Genomic DNA, 23,391 nt, shown 5'->3' with positions numbered 1-23,391 from the left:
CATGGTGCAGTAGCCTAGCAGCTAAAGTCCTCACTTTGCACACCTGGGATCCCATATGCGCACCAGTTTGTGTCCTGGCAGCCCTGCTTCGCATCCAACTCCTTGCTTGTGGCCTGGGAAAGCAGTCGAGGACAGCCCAAAGCCTTGGGACCCTGTATCTGCATGGGAGATCTGGAAGAGGTTCCGGGCTCCTGGCTTCAGATTGGTGCAGCCAATTGTGGCCAATTGTGGCCAATGGCCATTGTGGTCATTTGTGGAGTGAATCATCAGACCGAAAAGTTCCTCTCTGTATATCTGCCTTTCCAATAAAGATAAAGATAAATGAATCTTTTTTTTTTTTTTTTTTTAGATGACAGAAGTGGTTGAGCTCTGCAGCTCCACTGAATGGCTCTACTCCAAAACCTCCGGAGCATCCAGCTCTGAGGAGCTGCCAGCAGGCAGCCCACTGGGGCTCCCAGGAGGTGAGTCAGAGCAGGCTTCACTGCCTGTGTCCCGCCTGTCAGGACTTTGGACTGCACCCAGCCCCTGTCCCGGGAGTGGCCAGGCTTGTGTCTGGGGTGTGGCAAGCACTGGTCAGTTCCTCACTGCCTTAGAAACACCTGCTCCTCTCCTTAGGGTGCTGTGGGTTCTCTGCCAGCAGGGTTTTGAAAGTGACTCCTTCAATCCGCCAGAAACGCAAGTGGGAGTTTAGTCTTCCTTGTGTGATTTCACGGGGGTGGAAACTTAGCATTCAGTTGTGGTGTTTTAGCCAGTAGGGTCTTCTGGAGGTAACTGGGGTCAGAGAAGTATGTGGATGAATGAATGACCCCCATGAAGGACTGCTGGCAGACTCTGTCCCTGAGAAGACCAACATCAGATGTGGCCCCTCAATCCTGGTTCAGAACCGCAAGCCCAGATAGACCCATTTGCCCTGTCATTTACCCAGTCAGTGGCCCTGTGTTACTACAGAAATCAGACTAACGGGCAGGACACTCCCATGCCCTTTGCTTTCTTGCTGAAGTCAGGGGGAAGCCTGGAGTTGCCCTCCTGTACACGTTGCCCCATGAGGCTCTGAGTTGAGTCCCAGGCTTCTGGGCCTTCTTCCCCAGCATCCAGTTTGAAATACAATCCCAAATCATGGGGACCTCACTTCCACTAGCTCCATGATTGGATTCACCCAGGATCCCTAATAGCAGGGCCTTCCCTATCCCATCCAGTCTTATTCTGATTGACTTTTTTCATGGTGTACATGAGTGGCATTTGTTATCAGAAAAGGAGGATCAGGTTAAAAACACACACACACACACATACACGACACCCACACATACCTACGTGCTTGTGTCCACCCAGAGCAGTTCAAGAATATCTAGAGACCAGGCCCAGGGCGAGGAATGACAAGTAATGATGTGTGCTGGTTAGATCAACCATGAGCCAATTTTTAAAAGCAAAGTAATAGAGGGAGAAGTGGGAAGGGTGGGAGAGAAAGAATATCTTCCATTTGCTGGTTCACTCCCCAAATGGCCATCAACAGCCAGGACTGGGCCAGGCCCAAGTCAGGAGCATGGAACTCCATCTGAGTCTTGCACATGACTCAGTGGCCCAGGCCCAAGAACTTGGACCAACATCCATTGCTTTCCCAGGCATATTAGCAAACAACTGGATTGAAAAAGAGAGCAGCCAGGACTCTAACCAGAGTTTGTACAGCATGCTTATACCAGGCAGCTTAACATGCTTTGCCACAGGGCTGAGCATGGTTGTTTAGTGGCTAAAGTCCTCGCTTTGCACACGCTGGGATCCCATACAGGCGCCAATTTGTATTCCGGCAGCCCCGATTCCCATCCAGCTCCCTGCTTGTGGTATGGGAAAGCAGTCAAGGACAGCCCAAAGCCTTGGGACCCTGCAACCACATGGGAGACCTGAAAGAAGCTCCAGGCTTCTGGTTTTGGATTGGCTCAGCTCCAGCCATTGCAGCCGTTTGGGGAGTGAATGAGTGAATGGAAGATCTTTCTCTCTGTCTCTCCTTCTGTATATTTCTGCTTTTCCAATTTAAAAAAAAAATGCTTTGCCACAATACTAGGCCCTAAATTTTTTTTTAAAGATTTATTTTTATTATTTTTTATTGGAAAGGCGGATATACAGAGAGGAGAGACAGAGAGGAAGATCTTTCTTCCAATGATTCACTTCCCAAGTGAGTGCAACAGCCGATGCTATGCCGATCCGAAGCCAGGAGCCTCTTCCGGGTCTCCCACGTGGGTGCAGGGTCCCAAAGCTTTGGGCCGTCCTCGACTGCTTTCCCGGGCCACAGGCAGGGAGCTGGATGGGAAGCGGGGCTGCCGGGATTAGAACCGGCGCCCATATGGGATCCCGGGCGTGCTAGGCGAGGACCTTAACCACATGCGCCACTGCGCCGGGCCCCTAGGCCCTAAATTTTTAAAACAAAACTTTAAAATCTTCAAAGCCCTTGGGTAGCTCTAGTTGATTCCCAAAGCCCAAACTCTTAATAGCCTGGTGCTATTATTTGAGTTGGAAATTTAACCCTGCCGAGCCATGCATTTGTGCTGGGAGAGCTTTGGGGGTCACAAGGAATGGAGAAGGTGCTGAAGGTGTCCCAGGTGGCAGAATCAGTGACTGTGTTAGAGGAGGCGGGCACAGGACGCACCCCCCCATGAGGCTGGGCATAGCACTGGTGAATGAAGTAAACTCCTGCCTGCAAGTGGCCTGCTCTGTGGCATGCAAACCCAACGGCAGCTCCTACACCTGCAGAAATGGGCCTCTGCGACCCGAGCCCTCCCCGCCGCCCACTGCTGCCCACCTGCCCTGCAGATGCTGGGTGTCCAGGGCCCAGCTCAATCGCACCTGCTGTCAGCCCTCTGCGGTCCTGGCACCACTCACTCCTGGGGCTGAAGAAGAGTGTGAGAGTCAGTGTGTGCGTGTGTGTGTAGTGGGGCGGGCAGAAGGGTTCCCACATATTTCAAGATATTTAGAAGCGTCCCCAACTCACATCCTCCGGATGCCAAGCGTGCCCCGTCTCTGCAGCTATGAGAACTCTGACATGAAGCCGAACATTGCGTGGTGAGAGGAGTGAAGGCTACCCAAGCCAGCAGCTCCCTCATGCCACCCTGCCACTTCGTTCATAGCTTCACTGTGGCCCCTACCAGCAAACCCCGTTTGGTTCTTCCTCCCCGTCCCCCACCTCTAGCTAAGGTCTGGAGTGGGTGGATGGGCAGTGATCAGATTTCTTTGATCACTGAGGTCAGATTCAAATTCTTGTCCTGGTCACTCAGACCCACTGCTTGTCTTCTCTGAGCCCACATTTGCAGAAGGACACTGCCAGTCCCTACCCCAGAGAGGTGAGTGTGCCAAGGGTACACCCCATGCAATGCCCAGCCCATAGCAAGGGAAGGATGAGCTGAGTACGCGTGGATCAGAGCCCTACAGGGCAATGAGTGCTACCGGAAGAGAGGGTCAAGGGGCGGGGCTTCTCCCTATTGGCCCAGGTCCCTAAGTGCAGGAAGGGTGGGCAGTGAAGGCTTCAGAGGGAATGTGGCAGCAGATGCAGGTCCCAGGCGCCCAGTGCCTTGAACACCATGAACACTGAGAAGGCATGAACCTGGGTTTGGGACGTAGAAGTCGCCATGTCTGCGAGGTAGGTTCTCCTGCCCATCACAGCTCTGTAAACCTCCACCTGCCATGCCCACTGCCCAGCCAGTCATCTCCCACTCCATGGTTTGAAGAACCTTTAATAGAAACTATTGCTGACCGACTGTCTCTCTGTCTGGAGGCAGTGAGGACAGGGTGACCCGTGGCAGTGTGTGGACATGGGGTGACGCCGCCCCAGCAGGAGTCCAGCTGTGTGAGGATGGAGCTGGGGTGCCCATACCCATCCTGGCTCCCAGGAAGGTCTTGCGTCCATCATGGACAAGTTTGTGTCCCTGACAGGAGCCCCAGGGGAAGAGGCTTTGGCAGTCTCCAGCTCAGGGTGAGAAACTGGTTGCTGATCCAGCTCTCTGCCCACCTGGAGCTGGAAACCGAAGTCACTGTGGCTGCTACAGGAAGAGGGAGGAGCCCAAGATGTGGCTGTGGGGTCTCGGTGCCCCTCCCGGCAGCTAGGAGAGCGCCTTGCTGCTCCAGTCTCGCCTTGGGGAGAAGCGTGGGAAGAGGGGTCGTCTGTTCTTCAAGACAGGTCAGGAAGGATGAGTCCCTCCCAAGCAGGAAAGTGCCCAGCGCTTCGGTGGCCAGATCCAGAGAGGCCCGCCAGGCCCTAGTCTGGGGTCCCGGGAGTGAGCTTCGCCTTTGGCCTGCACCCATCACTCATCACTCTGCTGGTGGCTCCCGGAGCCACAGGACAACCGGCTGGCTTCCCAGGGACGCCGAGGCCCCAGGGGCTGCTGGGCAGTGGTTGTCAGCCAAGAAGACAGGTTCAAGTGGGCTGGGCTGGGCCAGTTAGGGGTCGACAAAGGAGACAGCGATGTAGCGTGTGCCCTTGGTGGTGGGGAGCCCTTCATGGTAGTGCGTGAGCCGTCCGGGGTGCATCAGGGCCCACCCTTTCCTTGGAGCTCGGATGGAGCAGTTGTAGCGCAGGAAGCGACATCCCCCACCCTAGAAGACAGAAGTGTCAGTGCCCCGACAGGAAGTGGGTCCTTCTTTCTGTTCCCTGTTCTCTGCCCTCCCATGGGTCTGCCACAGCCAAGTGACCCCTGGGGGAAGCCTTGTGGAGTGACACTCGCTGGCTGCCTAAGGGAGACCTTAAGCCAAGACTAAGCGCCCAAGCACCCTGTCCTGTGAGTCTAACATCCCTGGGCAAATTCATCCCTCACCAACTTGGTGACCAACCCGTGCCTCAGTTTCCCCTTCTGTAAAATAGAGAACTAAATGTGCAAACAGGACCTTAGGGTCCAGCTTCTTAGCCTCACTTTTACCATACTTTGTTGAGGGGGCGCTGGCCTGGGCATTCCTGGTCTCACCCACTACATCCCTTTCAAAAAAACAAAAGCAAAAAACAAAACCTTCCAGGTTACAGTCTGTCTCTCTGGCTTTTGCTCTAAAATAAGCAAATAAATCACTTAAAAATAAATAAATTCTGCTTGAGGAATGAATGCGTGCAAGAGTGATCCTAGCTCATCACAGCCAGAGGGCTCCCCTGGGCACACGGAGTCCCCACCACTGCTGTCCCCAACTCTCCTATCTCCCTGGTATCCTGGCATGGCCCTCCAGCCCCTCCCCTGCGCCCCACACCCACCTGGCACCCTCCCTCCAGCATCTCCCCTCTACCCCACACCCACCTGGCACCCTCCCTCCAGCCCCTCCCCTGTGCCCCACATCCACCTGGAATCCTCCCTCCAGTCCCTCCCCTGCGCCCCACACCCACCTGGCACCCTCCCTCAGCATCTCCCCTGCGCCCCACACCCACCTGGCACCCTCCCTCCAGCATCTCCCCTGCACCCCACACCCACCTGGAATCCTCTCTCCAGCCCCTCCCCTGCACCCACACCCACCTGGCACCCTCCCTCCAGCATCTCCCCTGTGCCCCACACCCACCTGGCACCCTCCCTCCAGCATCTCCCCTGTGCCCCACACCCACCTGGCACCCTCCCTCCAGCATCTCCCCTCTGCCCCACACCCACCTGGCACCCTCCCCCCAGCCCCTCCCTTGTGCCCCACACCCACCTGGCACTCTCACCTATGGCCTATATCTATCTTGCACCCTCCTCCCTCCAGCCCCTCCCCTGTGCCTCACACTCACCCCAGCACCCTCTCTGCCACCCACAGAGCACAGGGCTCTCTTCCTGGAAGCCCTCCAGGCTTTATCTCGAGGATTCCCCTGTGCACCAACTGGGGTCTCCTTAAATGACTCCCTGATGACCTCACTTCACCCTCAATCCAACTCCACAGAGAGAGACTGTTCTAAGTTTTCCCATCAAAGAACCTGGGGACGGAAATGGGTTAAGAACCATGCTTGCAGCCCCAGGGCCAGCAAGGGGAGACAGGGCCTAGAGGCGGGCAGCTGATTAACCCCACAACCCCCTGAAGACACTGCCCTCCCTCCAGTAGAATCATGCCAGCTTAGGACTCTGGTGGTCTCCTCCCACCGCCCCTGTCAGCTGTTCCCTAGCCAGCCCTCCCAGATCTCCCGCCCCCATGACCACACCCAGCTCCAGGGGTCCCCACGGACCTCATAATCCACCCCGACCCGGTTCAGGGCGATGTTGACGGTGAAGGTGGAGGCATCGTGGTGCGGCATCAGCGAGGGCTGCTCGTCAGGCTTGTAGCGGACCACGAAGGCCAGATCAAACTGGGCCTGTGCAGGCAGTGGACGGAAGGACAGACGTTAACGGAGTGCGGCCCAGAAAGCTGGGGCAGGCCAGGGTGCAGGGCCAGGCCTCATCCAGCCTGCTGGGAAGTCACCTCTGGAGCACCCCGTTATTTAACTCCACGTCCTCCAGGGCCTGGAAGGGAGGCACGAGATTCTCCCTGAAGGGTTGTGATTCCAAGAGCAGGATGCAGGCACACCCACAGCAGGTGTTTGCAGAGTACTGAGAAAGGCCTGAGGGCGGAGGGTGCCCAGGACACAGGTCCTCCCATGGTGGGACCACAGAGAGACAGACGGGGATCTGCTGCCCAGTGGTCTGGGGGCTTCTTTGTGGGTTGGTATAGGAGCCACTAAGGCAGGGCTTAATGATATGGGGAAAAAAAACTCAAGAGGAGACAGGGTCAGGGGCGAGGGCAGAGCGGTGGCCTTCCTGGACCCAGACCCCTCCTTTCCCTCCCTCCCCACTCCTACGCCCCTCCCCCATCCTGGCTGCCCCCCAGACATGCCTACCCTGGTGTAGTAGCCTGGGTATAGCTTCTCCGTCATGGGGGCAACGTATTCCACCAGGAACTTGTGCCATTCCCGCTCAAAGCCAATCTGGTTCATGTGAATGTCAATGGTGGGAACGTTTTCATAGCCACCCTGGATGCGGTTGTCCTGCAAGTGACCGAGGAGAGCATGGCAGGGGCTGACACCGGGCTGCAACAGGCTCAGCTGTTACTGGGACACCTGCTTCATGGACTGAAATAGTGGATTAACTCCCAGCTACTTCTCTTCTGATCTAGTTCCCCACAGTTGCCTCCTGGGAGGCAGTGGATGATGGCACAGTGCCAGGGTTACGGTCACCCGTGTGGGAGACTCAGCTGAAGCTCAGGCTCCTGGCTGCAGCCTGGCTCAGTTTCTCCCTCGGCTTGCTCTGTCTTTCAAGAAGATGAAAATAAATAAATACACATTAAAGAGAGCACGGTAGGTCAATCCCAAGAGGCCCCCAGCTCCCATGCACTGGCCTTTGGGCTCTAATACCACCTGCTCCTTGACCTGGGAAATAACGGGACCTAGTTACAGTCTGTGGCAAAAGTGAAAGGGTTTTAGGCCCGGAGTGTAGCCTAGCAGCTAGTCTTTGCCTTGCACGTACCAGGATCCCATATGGGCGCCAGTTCTAATTCCAGTAGCCCCACTTCCCATCCAGCTCCCTGCTGTGGCCTGGGAAAGCAGTGAAGGACAGCCTTGTGGGAGACCCAGAAGAGGATCTGGACTCCTGGCTTAGAATCGGCTCAGTTCCGGCCATTGCAGCCACTTGGGGAATGAGTCATTGGACGGAAAATCTGCCTTTCTGTCTCTCCTCCTTTCTGTATATCTAAGTTTCCAATAGAAATAAAATAAATCTTATTTTAAAAAAAAGGTGAAGGGGTTTTGCAGATGTAAGGAAGGTCTCTAACCAGTTGATTTGCATTAAACCGGGGAGCCCGACCAGCTTGAAGGAGCCTTAAAGCAGGGTCTTAGGAGCAGGCATGAGGCCTAGCCGTGAAGTTGTCCGAGTTCCACATCAGAGTGCTCGGGCTCAATACCAGCTCCGGCTCCTGACTCCAGCGACCAGCCAACACACACCACAGTGGGTGCACATGCTGACTCAACTACGTGGGTGCTGCCACCCCCACGGGAGACCTGGATGGAGTTGGGGAATCCTGGCTTCAACCTGGCTCCGTCCTGTGTTACATATATTTGAGGAATGAACAGGCAGGTGGGAGATCTCTGTCACTGTGCCTCTCAAAGAAATACATGCATATGCACCTTTTAAAAATGGAGCTTGAACCCCAAGATGAGTGCAGGCAGGACATTCAGGGAACACCTGACTCTCACACCCATCAGCCCACTTCCAGGGTCTGATGACCTTGGACCTGCCCTGGCCTCCTGATGGCCCCTCATCATCTTCACGTAAGACTACATAAGTCCCACAGCAGGGATGGCAGCCTGGCACCCACCCTCCATCTCCAGTTTCCCATTCTCCCTACTCCTGACCGTCTACAAGTACCCCTGCCAACACCCCCACCCCTAGCCCCCTGCAAGACTGAGAAGGCAGCCAGGGGAACAGCCCAGGCCTCTATGGTCCCCACCTTGTTGTCGCCCCGGGACCACTGGCCGTAGTGTTCCATCTCCTCCACCAGCTCGTCACAAGCCACCTCCGTGAAGATGGGGAACCAGTACACATCTGGGCAAGGCTGGAAAGGGCAGGGCCTCTGTCACATGGGGAACGGGGGCACTGCAGCAGCACCCCGCGTCCCTCAGCTCTGGGGCCCTCCTGGAGCCCATGTCCCACCCCACACCCCAATCTGTCCCCGGGGAGCAGGCCCACTGCCACACAGGAGGGCACTGCTGAAGGCAGGTAGAGCCCAGCTCAGGGACAGACTTTCTTAGCCTAGGTCACAGAGCCATTGGAGCCAGGACCCAGAGAGAAAAGTGCACACCAGGGGGCTAGAGACCCACGGGCCCGGGGAGGTGGATGGTGAACCGGCAGGGGGAAGTACCCACACCTTGGCCCTGGCCCAGGGACCCCCAGAGTCCTCCTCTCCACGGCCTGTGCCAGGAAAGAAACCCAGGTCCCCAAGGTCCTGGCACGCTCCAGCTGGCAATGTGCGGACCATCCTCCTCCCCCCATGCCAAGCACAGCCAGAGCACACAGAAATAGGCATTTCCCTGCCCCCAGCTTCCACAGCTGGCCAGGAGCTGCGTTCCTCACCATCTCCACCAGCTTCCCCGCCAAGGCCTTGTCGTAGTCCTCATGGATGTATTTCTCCTTCCAGTCCTGTGGGCGACAAGCAGTGGGCTGGGGTCCTGGGAGCTGGCCTGAGCCAGCTGCACTCCCCACATGCTCAAATGCCCGAGATTCCCCAAGAGGGCCCACCTCACGCCTGGAGAACATGTATGTCCACTATGCACGTGTGCCTGAGTGTACGTCTGTGCAGATGTGCGCATGTGTCTCCCACATCTGAGAACAGCCACACTGTCTCCTCCTCTGACCACCACAATCGCTTTGGGGTGAGGGTATGTACCTGTTTTAGAGCTAAAACAACTGAGGCCCCCAAAGTTGAGAAGCTCAATGGAGCCCCAGCTGATGGCAAGTGCTCTGTCACAACTGGTACTTCTTCCACCAGATGGCGCTGTCTCTAAGGTGCCCTACATGTCCTGCAAATCCCCCAGGCCGGCCCACTCCAACCCTCACCTCGGGGTTGCTGAACACCTCCCAGAGATCGCCGTGGAGGTGGGTGGTCTGGTAGCTGTCCAGGGAGAGCAGGTGGCCAAAGGAATAGCGGTTGGTCAGGAACATGAACACCTCCTGGAAAAAGCAGGTCTGCTGGAAGCCCCCCCGCAAGACCCCAGCCTCACAACCAACAGCCCTATATGCCTGACAGCCTCCCCACAGGGCCACCAGCCATGAGGGGGCCTGGGGTGGTCGTGAGGGTCAGAGCTGAGGTCCCATCCCTGCCCCAGGGCCCCATGGTCAGCCAGCCCCACTGACCTGCTGCCGGAGGTTGGCGCAGAAGGCCATATCCGGGTCCAGCTTACTGTGGTGGAACAGGTCGGGGTGCTGCAGCTCAGCCCGCAGAGCACTACCTTTGATCAGGTAGATGTTCGAGATGTATGGCACGTTCCAGACACCGCTGAGACACAGAGAGGAAGACAGAGGGCTTCATTGCTGGCAAGCAAGGATCTCGGGCCGGGACTGGGGGGACTGGGGGGAGGCCACCCGCTGGGAGAGGGACATCCTGGTGGGTGGGTGCGACTGCTGCAGTCCTCCCTGCTGGAGACAAAGTGCAGGTCCCGGGGCAGCCCAGCCTGCAGGTACTCACGCCCGCCGCCCCTGCACGATGTCCACGTAGTCTTCGGAGCGGGCGTAGTAGCCGTCAGCGCTCAGCGCCCCCCAGAAGTTGGACCACAGCCTCCCGTGGCGCGTCAGCAGTGGGGTGAGGACATTCCTGGGGAGACCAGCACCTGAGTGGGGGTCCTACTAGGGAGCAGGAGGCCCACCCGGCTGGGGCGTCCTCCACCTGCACACGGGGATCGCCACGCTCCTCCCTGGGCCGCAACCTCGGCCAACAGGGAGGTTGGGCTCATCAGAATGACCAGGAGCCAACAGCACAGGGACTCGCAAAGATGGTTGGGCTCCCATATCCTGGGGGATAGGGCTAATAAGGAAGAAGAGAAAGACAAGGGGGCTCCCAGACTGGGGCTAAAGTACTACACTGAGCCACGGTGGGCCGGGACTGGGCTGTCGGGGCTCGCCCGCCCCACCAGCCTCACTTGTTCTGCTCAATCAGCAGCCGCAGGCTGTCAGGCTCAGTCAAGGCCACGTCGGCATCCATGCTGAAGTAATAGGTGCAGGTACGGTCCTGCCGGCACAGGTCTCTGCAAAGAGGGGGATGCAGGGTCAGCCCCCAGCCAGGACCACATCTGGCTTCCCCGTTCACCTGCCAAGAGACCTTGCGGAGGGCCCGACAATCCTGGTGCCAGTCGGGACCAGCAGCCTCCAAGTCCTTCCTGGGGGGTACTAGGAGGCTGCAACCCCATGGGTACCCTAGTTCTAGTCCCGGCTGCTCCACTCCTGATCCAGCTGCCTGCCAAAGCGCCTGGGCAGGCAGCAGAAGGTGCTTGGGCCCTGCCACTCGTGTGGAAGACCCAGATGGAGTTCCAGGCTCCTGGCTTCAGCCTGGCCCAGCCCTGCCTATTATAGCCATTTGGGGAGTGAACTGGTAATATGGAAGATCTCTTTTTCTGTTCTTTCTCTTTCTCTCCAACCTGCCCCTCAAATAAATTAATCAGGCCCTCCTGACTCACAGACCCACACCCTGGACAACTGTGCTTTGAAGAGAAAGGTCTAGAACTTAGCAGCTGCCATCAAATGCCCCGAGAAGCCAGGGATTATGGGTGGCCCAGCTGGCCCCACAGGGTCTCCACTGCCGGGCGGGACAGGCTGGGGCTGCCTCCGGGCGGTGGGCCGACATCAAAGCCTTCAGACCCACACTCTTGTTTATCCGGGCCAAGGCCCAGCCGCCCACGGTCCACAGTGCAAGTCCTCCCGCCACCTGGGTTTGCCCAGCTTTTGAGCTAAGCATGGCTTTAGGTTTTTACATGGTGAGGGGAAGAACATTTTAGAAGAGGGATAGAAAGTCAAATTTCCACGTCCATAAATAAAACGCTGCTGGCACACAGCAACACACACCGAGTGACACATCTCCCGAGGCTGCTTTTGCACCATGGGTCGAGTCGGGCTACCGCAGGCCACAGGCTTTACCATTGAGTCCCTTAATGGAAGCTTGCTAACCTGTAATCTAGATGGTCTAACTCTTCCATGGTTAACATAAATTTTTGTTTTTAATTAAAAGAAAAAAAATCAGGGGCAGGCATTGTGTGTGGCACGTTAGGCTGGCTCTCGTGCCACCGCATCCTATACTAATGGGATCAAGTCCCACTTCCACTTCTGCCACAGCTCCCTGTTCAAGTGCACCCCAGGATGCAGCGGCTTTGAAAAATGGAGGGGCTGGCTTTGTAGTGCAACAGGCTAAACTGCTGCTGGGATGCCGGCATCGCATATTGGAGCGCTGGCTTAAGCCCAGCTCCTCCATGCCCCATCCAGCTCCCAGTTCATGCCCCTGGGATGGCAGATGCAGAAGGCCCACAGACTGTGGATGACTTCTAGGATGGAGTTCCTGGACTCTGACTCAATGGGGCCCTGGGCATTTGAGGAGTGAACTGGCGGGTGGAAGAGCTGTCTCCTTCCCTCCTTCCTCCATCGGTCACTCTTCCAAATAAAATAAATTAATTAAGAAAAAAAAGATCATAAATTCTCTGTCAGCGTTGACCTACTTCTAGCCTGCCAGTCGTCCCTGACTGAGCCCTGAGGTGGGCAGGTGAGAAAACTCCCGCTCCCTTACCCCCAACAGGTGAGGCCAGGGAAGGGTAGAGTGGTGGCCCCACGCAGCCCATGGAAGCCCAGTGCCCGCCACTCACGCGCCCAGGTTCCTGGCGTCCGCATTCGCCATCCGCACCTCGGGGCCCAGCAGCTTCACAGACTGGTACTCAGCACCGTGCTCCACCAGAAACTGCTCCACCTGGGCCTTGTGGTGCTGCTCCTGGGGCGGGGGTGGAATGAGGACGAGGGGGTGGGTGGGGCGAGGATGAGGACTGGATGACCCCCTGGGACCCCAGCATTCCCAAATCCCAGACCTTTGCTCACGCCAGGCCCTCCGGTCATCCTCGTGACCAGACCAGACCCTATGGGCTTCTCAGGAGCCTCTGGCCCCCTGCGACCCACATCCTGAGACACCCACAGGTCAAGGGTGTGGCTCAGGGTTCAGCTCAGATGACCCTTAGTTGAGCCCTACGAAGCAGCAGTCCCCCCTCTCTGAGGCCCAGCTCCACCAGGGCAAGCTCGCAGCCCTAGCCAGGCCCTCCCGCCGCCTCGGCTTCAGCTTCCTCCACCACAGGCCCTGCGAGCAGCCAGCAAATCCGACATAGCACGCAAGAGGTCCCCAAGGGACGCTTGTGACCATATTCTCAGGGCCCTGGTTCCTATTGTGCTGCGGGTAAGCCTGGAACCTCCGACAGGACAGGAGGATACCTTATTTCCTCTGTCCCCAAGGGACCCACTGCATAGCTGATGACCTAGGCAGACACCCAAGCTGAGCGTGGGACTCAGGGTGGGCACAGGGAGGGCAGCTACCAAACCTCAGGCAGACAACACCCTTGAGGAGCAGGTACACTGTGAGGAGTGGACCCGGCATCCCAGTTAGGGAAATCAGCAGGAGATGCCTAGAGTTGGAACTTGCCCCAGCTAGGAAAGAGATGGGAAGCAAGCCTCAGGCCCCTCGCTGGCTGCCCCATCAAGGGATGAAAACCCATCTGTCAGATCAAACTGGCAAGATGAAAGGGGGCAGGGATAGGAGCGACAACCTCAACTGCTGACAGCACATCCTGTGTGCTTCCCATGCACCAAGGACGCTCCTTGCATGTTGCATGGCAACACACTTAACCCTGGCACCACCAGAGGCAGCTGGCATTGCTGCTGTCCCCGAAACAAAGAGAGGTCACGTGACATGTCCAGGGTTACACAGCCCATAAAGGCAGTGGTGCTGAGAGTCAAGCCTAGCCAGACACACTCAGTGATGTGGGGACACACAGCCCTCCTCCATGTCCACTGGGCCCTGATCAGCTGGGTCCAGCGAGCTCCACGGAGGTCTCGGCGGCACCTGCCACTCACGTGGTTGTGGATGAAAAGCCGCATCTGTCTCCGGGGATAGTGGAGGCGCAGGAGGCGCTTGAAGAACAGTGACAGGAATGGCGTGGGCTGCTCGATGAACACGCCAACCAGGACCACGGGCAGATCATCATCCTGTGCAGGAGGAGGCATGGGAGTTGGCCAGTGTCCAGACATGGCATGGCCTGAGCCTCGGGCAGAGCAGAGAGGAATCAGGGTCAGGCAGCACCAAGCAGGGTGTACAGGTGGGCAGGGGCAGGGCCTAGTGGGAAAGCAGTAGGAAGGGGGGATAGGCGATGGGCGCCCCGAGACTTGGAGCAGGACCCACTGGGCAGCACTGATCTGATCTGGGCTGGTATGGCAGTGGGGTGAGGGGTGTGAGGTTTGTGAGCCGAGGAGAGCCAGTGGGCAGAAGATATCAAAAGCACAGGCAACATGCAGGAAGCCAGAGGTTGTAGAATCTGGGAAGGTTCCCAGGAGGAGACACTGGGTGGCCACGGAGTTGGAATCCCAGACCAGAAGGTCACCTTTGAACTTCCCAGAGAGAACAAAGTCTCTTCCGGAATCATCCAGCCCAGGAGGCAGTCCCCAGCGGCTCACCCCAAGGCCCTTGAGGCTGCGCAGGCCCTCGTCACACACGGCGCAGCCCGTCTCGAAGGTCCAGAAGCGTGGGATGTAGTTGCCCAGGTAGTTCAACTGCAGCTGTTGGGACACCTGGGGTCAGAGAGCAGTAGGACCAGCCCTGCCCCCATGCTGCCAGGAATCCTGCCTCTGGGACCCCTGGGGCCCACACTCATCCCTCTCCTGCCCCAAGGGGGTCTTAGGGAGAGTGTTTCATCACCCAGAAACCACAGTGGCTGCGCTAGGGAGAACGGGGGAGAATCACGCACTGTACCGCTTTGGATCTCCTGAGAGCTTGGAAAATGTATATTCCTGGGCCCCACTCCTGTGGAGGTTCTAGCAGGAAATCTGCACAGTTAACATGCCCTCCTTCCTCGCCCCGCCCGTCTGACACGGACTTCAGAACGCTGTGAGCCATCGATCAGATCCCCATGGGCAGGCAGCTCCACCTGCTCCCAGTCACGGCTGGCCAGTGTCAAGGTCACAGGACGTCCTTCCTGTTCATGTCTGGCCAGTTCTATTCCCAAGAGGAAACGTGCAGTAAATGTTTGCTGAGCAAATAAACCATGACTGCCCTGGAGTGACATCATGTTGAGGGTTCTGGCAGTCTGGCCCTGGGCCTTGGCGGGGAGGGGACAGTGGCCTCCTGTTTATCTGTGGTCCAGCAGGGATACTCAGTGCCCCCAGTGGCTACCACAGCAGAGAAAGAAAGCTGCATGTGGAGACCCAGGAGGGAGGGAACAGGGCTCCCTGGGAACCCAGGCAGATGGCCCTGGCTCCAGGGAGAAGCTGTGGGGTGGCAGTGAGTTTGGAAGTGGGGCCCTGCCTACCTGCCAGGCCCACTCCTCAGGCCCTGGGCCCCTTCCCTACCTTAGTGGGTCCATTGCCATGGATGAGGACAGGGAGGGTGTCGTAAGCCAGGTTCCGCGCTCGCACATGGCCCATTTCAAACTTGAGCACGACCTCATCTGGGGGTGAAAAGCACAGGGTTGCCCAGCTCAGTATGGGCAGGCTGACCTCAGATCCCAGCTCATCAGCAGACAGGTTAGAACCTCGGGAGAGCCACTCTGCCAGCTCCAAGCCTCAGTTTTCTCATCTGCAAAATGGGTGTAATCCCTTCTTCCTGGGGGAGAGTTGGGGCACTGGGAGTCTGGCAAGGCCCAGACACACAGCAGCCCCTTCACGTTTCCACACAGACCAGGGGCTCCTAAAGTTTATGAACACCACTGAGAAATGCTGTACACAGATCTCAAATTATTTCTGATGCCAAAATGAACATTTATTTGAATTTCACTTCCAGGGCTTTTTTGTTTGAATCAGAAGCAGAAAACAGCAAACCAAGAGCTGGAACATCCCAACTTCAGACACAGTCCAGCGAAGCCCTACCGACAGGGGTCCAGGAGGCCCCCTTTCACAAGAGGACTAAAGCAGCATTGAACATGCGCCAGTTGTGGGGGGCGGAGGCTGGGGCAGAATGGGCAGTTCAGGGGGTCCTCTCCTGGTGGACAAAGCCCCTCCAGGGGGTCCCACACCTGCTGACTCTGAGACTGCATGGAAGGAGACAGGTGGGAGACAGCCAGCACATGACATCCTGGGGCAGGCAGTCAAGATACCCAAGGCCCACACTGCAGTACCATGTTCCACTTCTGGCTCCAAGGCCCAGCTCCAGGTTCCTGCTAATATCATCCTGGGAGGCAGATGATGTGGCTGAAACTGAGTCCCTGCTGCCCATGTGGGAGACCAGGACTGAATGCCCAGCTCCAAGCTTTGGCCCAGCCTAGTCCCAGCCATTGCCGTGTGTGTGTGTGTGTGTGTGTGTGTGTGTGTGTGTGTGTGTGTGTGTGTGTGTGTCCCTCTCTCTGTGTCTTTTGATAAATAAATTCTTTCAAAGAATGATAAAACTATGAATGGATTTCAGAATTTCTGTACTAAAATAAACTTATCTTTAAAAATAAATTTGCTATTTTAATTTATTTAAGAGACAGAGAGGGGCAGGTTCCCTAGTATGCTGTTAAGCCTCCACCTGCAGCACCAGGCTCCCATATGGACACTAGTTTGAGTCCCAGCTGCTCTACTTCTGATCCAGCTCACTGCTGATAGCCTGGGAAAACAGTGGAAGACAACCCAGGTTCTTGGGCCCCTGGATCCATGTGGGAGACCTAGAAGAAGCTCCTGGCTCCTAGCTTCCAACCAGTCCATTTGGGGAGTGAATCAGTAGATGCAAGATCTCTCTGTAACTCTTTCAAATAAAAATTAATGTTTTTTAAAAAGAGGTAGAGAAATGGAAAAAAGACGGACAGGGATCTCTTGCATCTGTACACTCTCCCTACACAGCTGGAACAGCCAGGACTGGGCCAGGCCAAAGCTGGGAGCCAAGAACTCCAGGTCCCACACAGGAAGCAGGGGTGCAAGGACTCGGATCCCTCACTGCTGCCTCCCATGGTTGGCATTAGCAGGAAACCGGAATCAGACAGCACTGGGACTGGAAACAGGCACAGGCGCTCCAAGCAGCGGTGTCTCAGCTCCTGCACTGCAGCCCCACAGCAACCTGCATTCAATGGGAGGTTGTGGCCAGGATGAACAGAGTCCCTGCAGGGGAGCTCCTGAGCTGCGGAGGTGAGGGGATCCAGAACCCTGGAGCCACGGGGGAGCAGGGTGGAACACGCCTCTTCATTTCTGGGGAAAGAGCTTATGTTGTTGTCTTTAGTCCCCTTTAAGATCACCAGATCCTAGTTTCACTTCCTTCTTCTAAGGCAGGAAAGCAAGGCCCTGGGGTGACATGGGGGTGTGACTTTCTTGGGGTCACTTAGAAATCCCTGTGGCAAAGTCAAATCACCATCAGTCTTGGGTATGAGGCCAGGCCCAAGGCGCTTTGGCTCCAAGGGCCAGGCAGCCTCTCGGCTTCCCAAGTTGGCCGTCAAGTCCCAGCCAGCTCAGGCCTGGCGCCCCCCACGCAGGAATCCTGCACCCAAAGGTGGGAGGCTCGGGAAAGAAGGGAAGGAGGCCCACCTGGGAGGCTGTGGCATACAGGGGGCTGGCACGCAATGTCCCCGTGTGCACTCAGCTCCACCCAGGCTCAACAACACTCCCTTCCCCAACCCCTGCTCCAGGACAAGCAGGTAATCTCTGGGGACGCTGGGCCACAGGCTCAGCCCTGCCTGCACTCCTCATTGCCTTCCTCCTACCCTCCCCAGGATCCATCCTCATCATGGAGGCTGCTCACCCAAGGCTCCATCCAGGTTCTGGAAGATGCGGCAGCGGTGATCCAGGGTGATGTTGATCCGTGCCTGCAATAAAGAGGGCTGGGAGCTGCAGTAGGGCCCAGCGTTGGTGGAGGGTGGACCCCATCACTCCCGGTGAGGGAGCCTGTCCCCCACCTCTGTCCCCCTGCCCCGTCTCCCGCTCTGTTGTGACATCAGCCAAGCCCTGGGATCCACTGGTGACCCCAGAGCAGAGAAAGCCTAAGGAGCAGCTTGCCCAGTGGCAGCGATGACCACCAGGCTAACAGATGACCATCAGTGCTTTCCGGCAGGCTGTGCAGGCTTCACACACGTCACCCAGCTTAAGCCTTACAACATCCCCATGGCAACAGGCAGCTACTCCTGCACTGTATGGCTGAGAAGCCCATCGCCACACACCATCCTGGCACCATGACCTTGCACTCCCAGCCTCCTCAACTGCCTGTTGTTTCTAAGGCAATGACAGCAGCGGGAACGGACAAAGTCAGCAACCTGGGGGTCAGACCCCAAGGGGGTTGACCCCAGTGCAGCCTGGCCAGAGGGAACGAGAATTGGCCCGCCCTCTCTGCCTCTTACCCGCTTTTCCGGGTCCAAGAAGATCTTGGTGTAAAAGAGCTGGTCGCTGTCACTGTCCTGGCCCTCCCACTCGGCCACCAGTTTGCTGAGGTAGGGGGCATAGCCGATGAAGCCTGGATATGCAGATGAGCAGGGACACAGAGAGAGAAGTCAGGTTTACAGCTTCTGTGCCAGGGGCCTCTCCTCCTCCTTCCCTCTCAAGTACCTCCTTTTCCTATAAGCCCTGTCTCTTCTGAGAAGTCCTCCTGGATTGAGGGAATGTAGGCTGCAGGCCTGAAACGGGTCTGCCAGTTCACCTTATTGGCGGACCCATTCCCACTGCTGCCAGGAAGACTAGTGGTGCCCACCAAACCTTAGCGCTCCAGCACTGAGCACCATCTGGCTGGTGAATAAGTAGATGGGACCAGGAACAGAATGGCTGAACCCAGGCTTGGAACCTCTCCTACATATTTATCAAGGAGCCATGGCCCGGGGAGGGCAGAGACTAGCCAAAGTCGTAGGGCAAGTTGAAGGTTGAAGCGGGCCACTATGTGCAGAGTGCAGACTGGTGAGAGGGAGAAGTGAAGCAGACATCACTCCCTGTGGGCCCAGGCACCAGGACCGTTCCAACCCTCAGGTCTGCGAAGCCCGGGGCCCCCCAAGACCACCAGGGACAGACGCTGCTCGATTCTACTCTCCGTGCATCGGGAAGCCGTAGAGTGTCACAAGGGCAACTCCAGGTTTTTATAAGAGTTGGCCAAGCATCCAGTGAGGGCGGGGACCATGTACGGCGACCTTGGACCCCAAGGGCAGACCCCGAGACATTTTGGAGGTGGGTTCATCGTATGGCTTCTCAGCCTGCTGGCTAAGATCAAGTGTGTGGAGGCGGGTTCATCGACAGACAGGAGGGGTCAGGACACAGGGGAAGAATCAAGAGTGGCTCCCCAGTTTGCCTGAGTGCGTGGGGGCTCTGACAGATGGGGAGACTTCACACGTGGAGCGGGTATGGGCTCAGGGTCTGCATTGTGCAGCCTGTAAGGCTGCTATTTAACTATATAGGACACCAGCATACCATATCAAGTTCAAATTCAAGCTCCAGCTGCTCCACCTCCAATCTAGCTCCCTGCTAATGTGCAGGAGAAAGCAGCAACAGATGGCCCAGGTACTTCCGGCCCTGCCACCCACGTAGGAGATCCAGCTGGAGTTTCATGCTCCCGGCTTCAGCCTGGCCCAGCCCTCATTATCCCAGCCTTTAGGGGAATGAACCATGCAATCTCTCTCTCTCTGCCTTTCTCACCTCTCCTTTTTCTGTTGTTCTGCTTTTCAAAAAAGAAAAAAAAATTCTTTAAAAGACAACTCTGTCCAGGACCTTCCACATTTGAGACCCGGGACGCTCACAGAGGCAGCACCCTCTGCCGGGCATGCTCTCTGCAGGGGCCTCTCACCTCCAGAGCCCAGGAACCTCTTTCCATCGGACACCACCGGGTACTTGGCCTCCAGCCTGCGGTCTGGGTAGATGAGCTCCTCGGCTGAGAAGACCACCTGACTCCTGGCCTGCCGGAACTTCTTCAGGAGCTCGCGGGGTCCCGACGCAAATACCACATCATAGCTGTGACCCGAGCAGAGAGGAGCCAGAGAGGGCAGGGGTGAGTGGGGGCTGGGGACAGCCCAAGGACTCCAGCCCTCCCAGACTCCTCCATTCCCACCAGCCCTGGGTCCCCATCTGGAAAACGGATCTGCCCCAGGTTGGCCTGCACGTTTCTACCCATCTCCTGGTCACCATAACCCAAGTCCTTGTCATACCAGGCAAGTGATACCTCCCATATTTTTACCGAGGGCGGGAAAGGGTTACAACAGAGAGGTCTATTACTGATCTGTTTATTTAAAGGACAGAGTTAGAGAAAGAGTAAGACAGATCTCTACCCACTCTCCATACAGCCCCTACAGCTGGGGCCAGAACTTCATCCAGGTCTCCCATGTGGCTGCAGGGGCCCAAGCACTTGGGCCATCCCCCTCTGCTTTCCCAGGTGCATCAGCAGGGAGCAGCCCTGGAAGTGCAGCAGCTGGGACTGGAACCAGCACTCATGTGGGATGTTAGTGCTGTTGGCGGCAGCTTAGCCTACTGCGCCACAGTGCCGGCTTGCTGCACCAGAGGGCTTTGCCCAGGATTTGTGGGACCCCTAAAAACCACACGCACCCTCAATCAGAGTGAGGCCTCTCATCCTTGCTATTTGGGGAGAGCCTCGTTTTAGGCCTTGGGCACATCTCAGAGACACTGTAGGTCTACACTGCACTAAAGTGAGAATTGCAAGCAAGTGGGTTTCTGAGATTTCTGGCTTCCTGTTGCCTGTAAGTCACGTCCATCTTAAGTGTATCTAAAACACAATGGCCAGGGGCTTATGCTGCGGTCAGGCCACGACGAGCAACAGCAGCAGCCCTTGCGGGAGGACCACTTCTGATCCAGCTCCCTGTTGATATGCCTGGGAAAGCAGCAAAAGACTGCGTGAGTGCTGGGGCCCCTGCACCCACACGGGAGACCCAGATGCAGTTCCTGGCTCCTGGCTCCGGCCTGGCCCAGACCGCGCTGTTGCAGTCCGTGGATAGAAGAGCTCTCCCTTTCTCTCTCAAGAGTTCAATCCCCCTCTCTTTCAAATACATCTAAAAATAAATAAATACATAAATGCATGAATAAATAAATAACTAAAGGGAGCAAGTGCTGTGGCATAGGAGGTAAAGCCACTGCCTGTGGTGTTGGCATCCCATACAGGCACTGGTTCTAGTCCCATCTGCTCCACTTTCCATTGAACTCCCTGCCAATGTGGCTGGGAAAGCAGCTGGAGATGACACAGGTGTTCGGATCTCTGAACTCACAGGGGAGACCTGTAACAAGCTCCTGGCTCCTGGCTTTGGACTGGTCCAGTTCTGGCCAGTTTGAAGTTTTTTTTGTTTCTTTAAAAAAATATATGTATTTGTTTATTTATGGAAAGTAAGATATACAGAGAGAAGGAGAAACAGACAGGAAGCTCTTCTGTCCAGTGATTCACTCCCCAAGCTGCCTCAATGGCTGGTGCACGATCGGCTTTGGGCCGTTCTCAACTACTTTCCCAGGCCACAAGCAGGGAGCTGGATGGGAAGCGGGCTGCCAGGATTAGAACTGGCGTCCATATGGGATCCTGGCACGTGCAAGGCAAGGACTTTAGGTGCTAGGTTATCGCGCTGGGCTCCTTTTGTTTGTTTTTTAAGATTCATTTTTCAGAAAGTTACGGAGAGGAGAGATAAGAGATTTTCCCATCTGCTAGATCACTCCACAAATGATCAGAACTGAACAGACCCAAAGCCAGGAACCCAGAGCTGCCTTGGGTCTTTCATATTAGTGCAGGGTCCCAAGGCTTTGGGTCATCCTCTGCTATTTTTCTAGGCCACAAGCAGGGAGCCAGATGAGAAGTGGGGCAGCCGAGACTAGAACTCACATCCATATGAAATGCCAGCACCACAGGCGATAGGGCCTGCCGTTTCAAGATAGATTCTCTCTCTCCCTCTGACTCTCTCCCTCTGCCCCATCTCTCTGGTACTCTCCCCTGCAAGGCCAGGTAAGGAAGCCCCACTCACCTGTCGGTGAAGAGAATGACCAGGTCCTCCTTGTCCGCGTGCTTCTCCAGAGCTTTCTTCAGCAGCCGAACCTTCTGCCCTCCACCTGCCGACAGCCCCGTCTGCTCATGCCAGTCCTCCCCCAGGCCGAGCACCTGCAGAGAAAGGCCCCTGAGCGCTGGCTCTCGTTATAACAGACTTTTCAGGTCAAAGTCCCATGACCGAGTCACGCAGTAAGCATCTAACTTGATTTGCCCCAGCTTCTCTGATCCTCCCCTATATCGAAACCAGTGGGCACAGGCGCGAGGCTGACCTGTGAGCACGCGACTATCCCTGGACACGAAGATCCCCATCCCTCCTGGCCTCCCACTTGTGAGCCAAGCATGGCCTATCAAAGCCTTCCCTAGGACTTTCTGTTAAAATTAAGGACAGGTTGTTTTGTTCTGTTGACAGATTGGGGCATGGGGCTGACACTGTAACATTATGGATTCAGCTGCCACCTGCAGCACTGGCACCCCATATGGGTAGCAGTTCAAATCCTGGCTGCTCCACTTAAGATTCAGCTCCCATCATGGGATGGGTGGGAGGCTGAGTGGGGCTTCTCCTTTTATCTCCCCTCTTACCCCAGATACAGGAAAAAAAAAAAAGAAAGAAAGAGAGAGAGAATGTGGAAACAATGGTCTTACCACTTTCCTGTAGCCCTTGACCCTTTGTGCCCTAATCAACTATGTAAAGATTATCAAAATAAAGTAATAAATAAAAAAAAAAAAATCCAGCTCCCTGCTGATGTGCCTAGAAAAGCATATGGGCCCCTGCACACACATGGGAGACCCAGAAGAAGCGCCTAATTCCCAGCTTTGGCCATTGCTTGGGGAGTGAACAAGCGGATGGAAGATTTCTCTCTCTCTCTCTTTGTAACTCTGCCTTTCAAGTAAATAAATTAAAAAAAAGAAGAAGAAGAAGAAAAGAGGGGCCTGGCGTGATAGCGTTGTGGTTAAAGTCCTCTTCTTGCATGAACCGGCATCCCTTATGGGCGCCAGTTCTAATCCAGGCGGCCCTGCTTCCCATCCAGCTCCCTGCTTGTGGCCTGGGAAAGCACTCTAGGATGGCCCAAAGCCTTGAAACTCTGAACCTGCGTGGGAGACCCAGAAGAGGCTTTAAGCTCCTAGCTTTGGATTGGCATGGCTCCAGCCATTGCGCTCACTTGGGGAGTGAACCAGCGAATGGAAAATCTTCCTCCCTGTCTCTCCTCCTCTCTGTATATCCATATTTCCAATAAAACTAAACAAATCTTAGAAAAAAAAAAAAGAATAATAATAAGAAGAAAAGAAAGTCTGGGGCCCGGCACTATAGTGTAGTGGTTAAAGTCCTCACTGGGATCCCATTTGGGTGCCAGTTCTAATTCCGGCGGCCTCACTTCCCATCCAGCTCCCTGCTTTGGCCTGGGACCTTGCATTGGGACCCTGCATCTGTATGGGAGACATGGAAGAAGCTCCTGGCTCCTGGCTCCAGATTGGCTCAGCTCCAGCCATTGTGGTCACTTGGGGAGTGAACCATCGGATGGAAGATCTTCCTCCCTGTCTCTTCTCCTCTCTGTATATCTGCCTTTCCAATAAAAATAAATCAATAAAAAAAAAGAAAGGTCTGGGGCGTGTGAGTGTACAGCCGGTGGTCAGCTTGCGGCCACGAGGAGGAAGTGCAACTGCCAAGGAAGGACGCAGAGACGGAAAGCAAGGCCTCAGTTCTGCAGCTTGAAACCCTGGATCCAATCAGGCTCCAGCCTTCACTTAGGTGAGCTAATAACACCTTCTGTTTCTGGCATCACCTCACACTGCTTTAGGGCAGGC

The 23,391-nt window shown here is 56.1% G+C and overlaps 1 protein-coding gene across 1 annotated transcript in view; it reads right to left on the bottom strand.

Moving 5' to 3' along the window:
* Positions 1-3,711: 3,711 nt before the first annotated feature.
* Positions 3,712-23,391, bottom strand: part of PLOD1 (procollagen-lysine,2-oxoglutarate 5-dioxygenase 1) — a 29,364-nt gene continuing 9,684 nt past the window's right edge. Inside the window, exons 3-19 of the mRNA XM_040987928.1 lie at positions 21,566-21,699; positions 19,402-19,565; positions 17,978-18,090; positions 17,386-17,449; positions 15,033-15,130; positions 14,142-14,243; positions 13,545-13,676; positions 12,296-12,417; positions 10,589-10,693; positions 10,138-10,263; positions 9,807-9,948; positions 9,510-9,623; positions 9,027-9,092; positions 8,404-8,508; positions 6,800-6,946; positions 6,152-6,277; positions 3,712-4,578 (exon numbers count right to left, since the gene is read on the bottom strand). Of these exons, the coding sequence (XP_040843862.1) occupies positions 4,423-4,578; positions 6,152-6,277; positions 6,800-6,946; positions 8,404-8,508; positions 9,027-9,092; positions 9,510-9,623; positions 9,807-9,948; positions 10,138-10,263; positions 10,589-10,693; positions 12,296-12,417; positions 13,545-13,676; positions 14,142-14,243; positions 15,033-15,130; positions 17,386-17,449; positions 17,978-18,090; positions 19,402-19,565; positions 21,566-21,699 (2,016 nt within the window). The 3' untranslated portion in view covers positions 3,712-4,422. The remainder of the gene's footprint in view (positions 4,579-6,151; positions 6,278-6,799; positions 6,947-8,403; positions 8,509-9,026; positions 9,093-9,509; positions 9,624-9,806; positions 9,949-10,137; positions 10,264-10,588; positions 10,694-12,295; positions 12,418-13,544; positions 13,677-14,141; positions 14,244-15,032; positions 15,131-17,385; positions 17,450-17,977; positions 18,091-19,401; positions 19,566-21,565; positions 21,700-23,391) is intronic.

This window comes from Ochotona curzoniae, unplaced genomic scaffold (genome assembly GCF_017591425.1).
Source record: "Ochotona curzoniae isolate NIBS_2020 unplaced genomic scaffold, NIBS_Ocur_1.0 contig_4792, whole genome shotgun sequence".
NCBI classification, from domain to species: Eukaryota; Metazoa; Chordata; class Mammalia; order Lagomorpha; family Ochotonidae; genus Ochotona; species Ochotona curzoniae.
The sequence above is the reverse complement of the archived record's forward strand: the minus strand, read 5'-3'. Positions and strand labels throughout refer to the sequence as shown.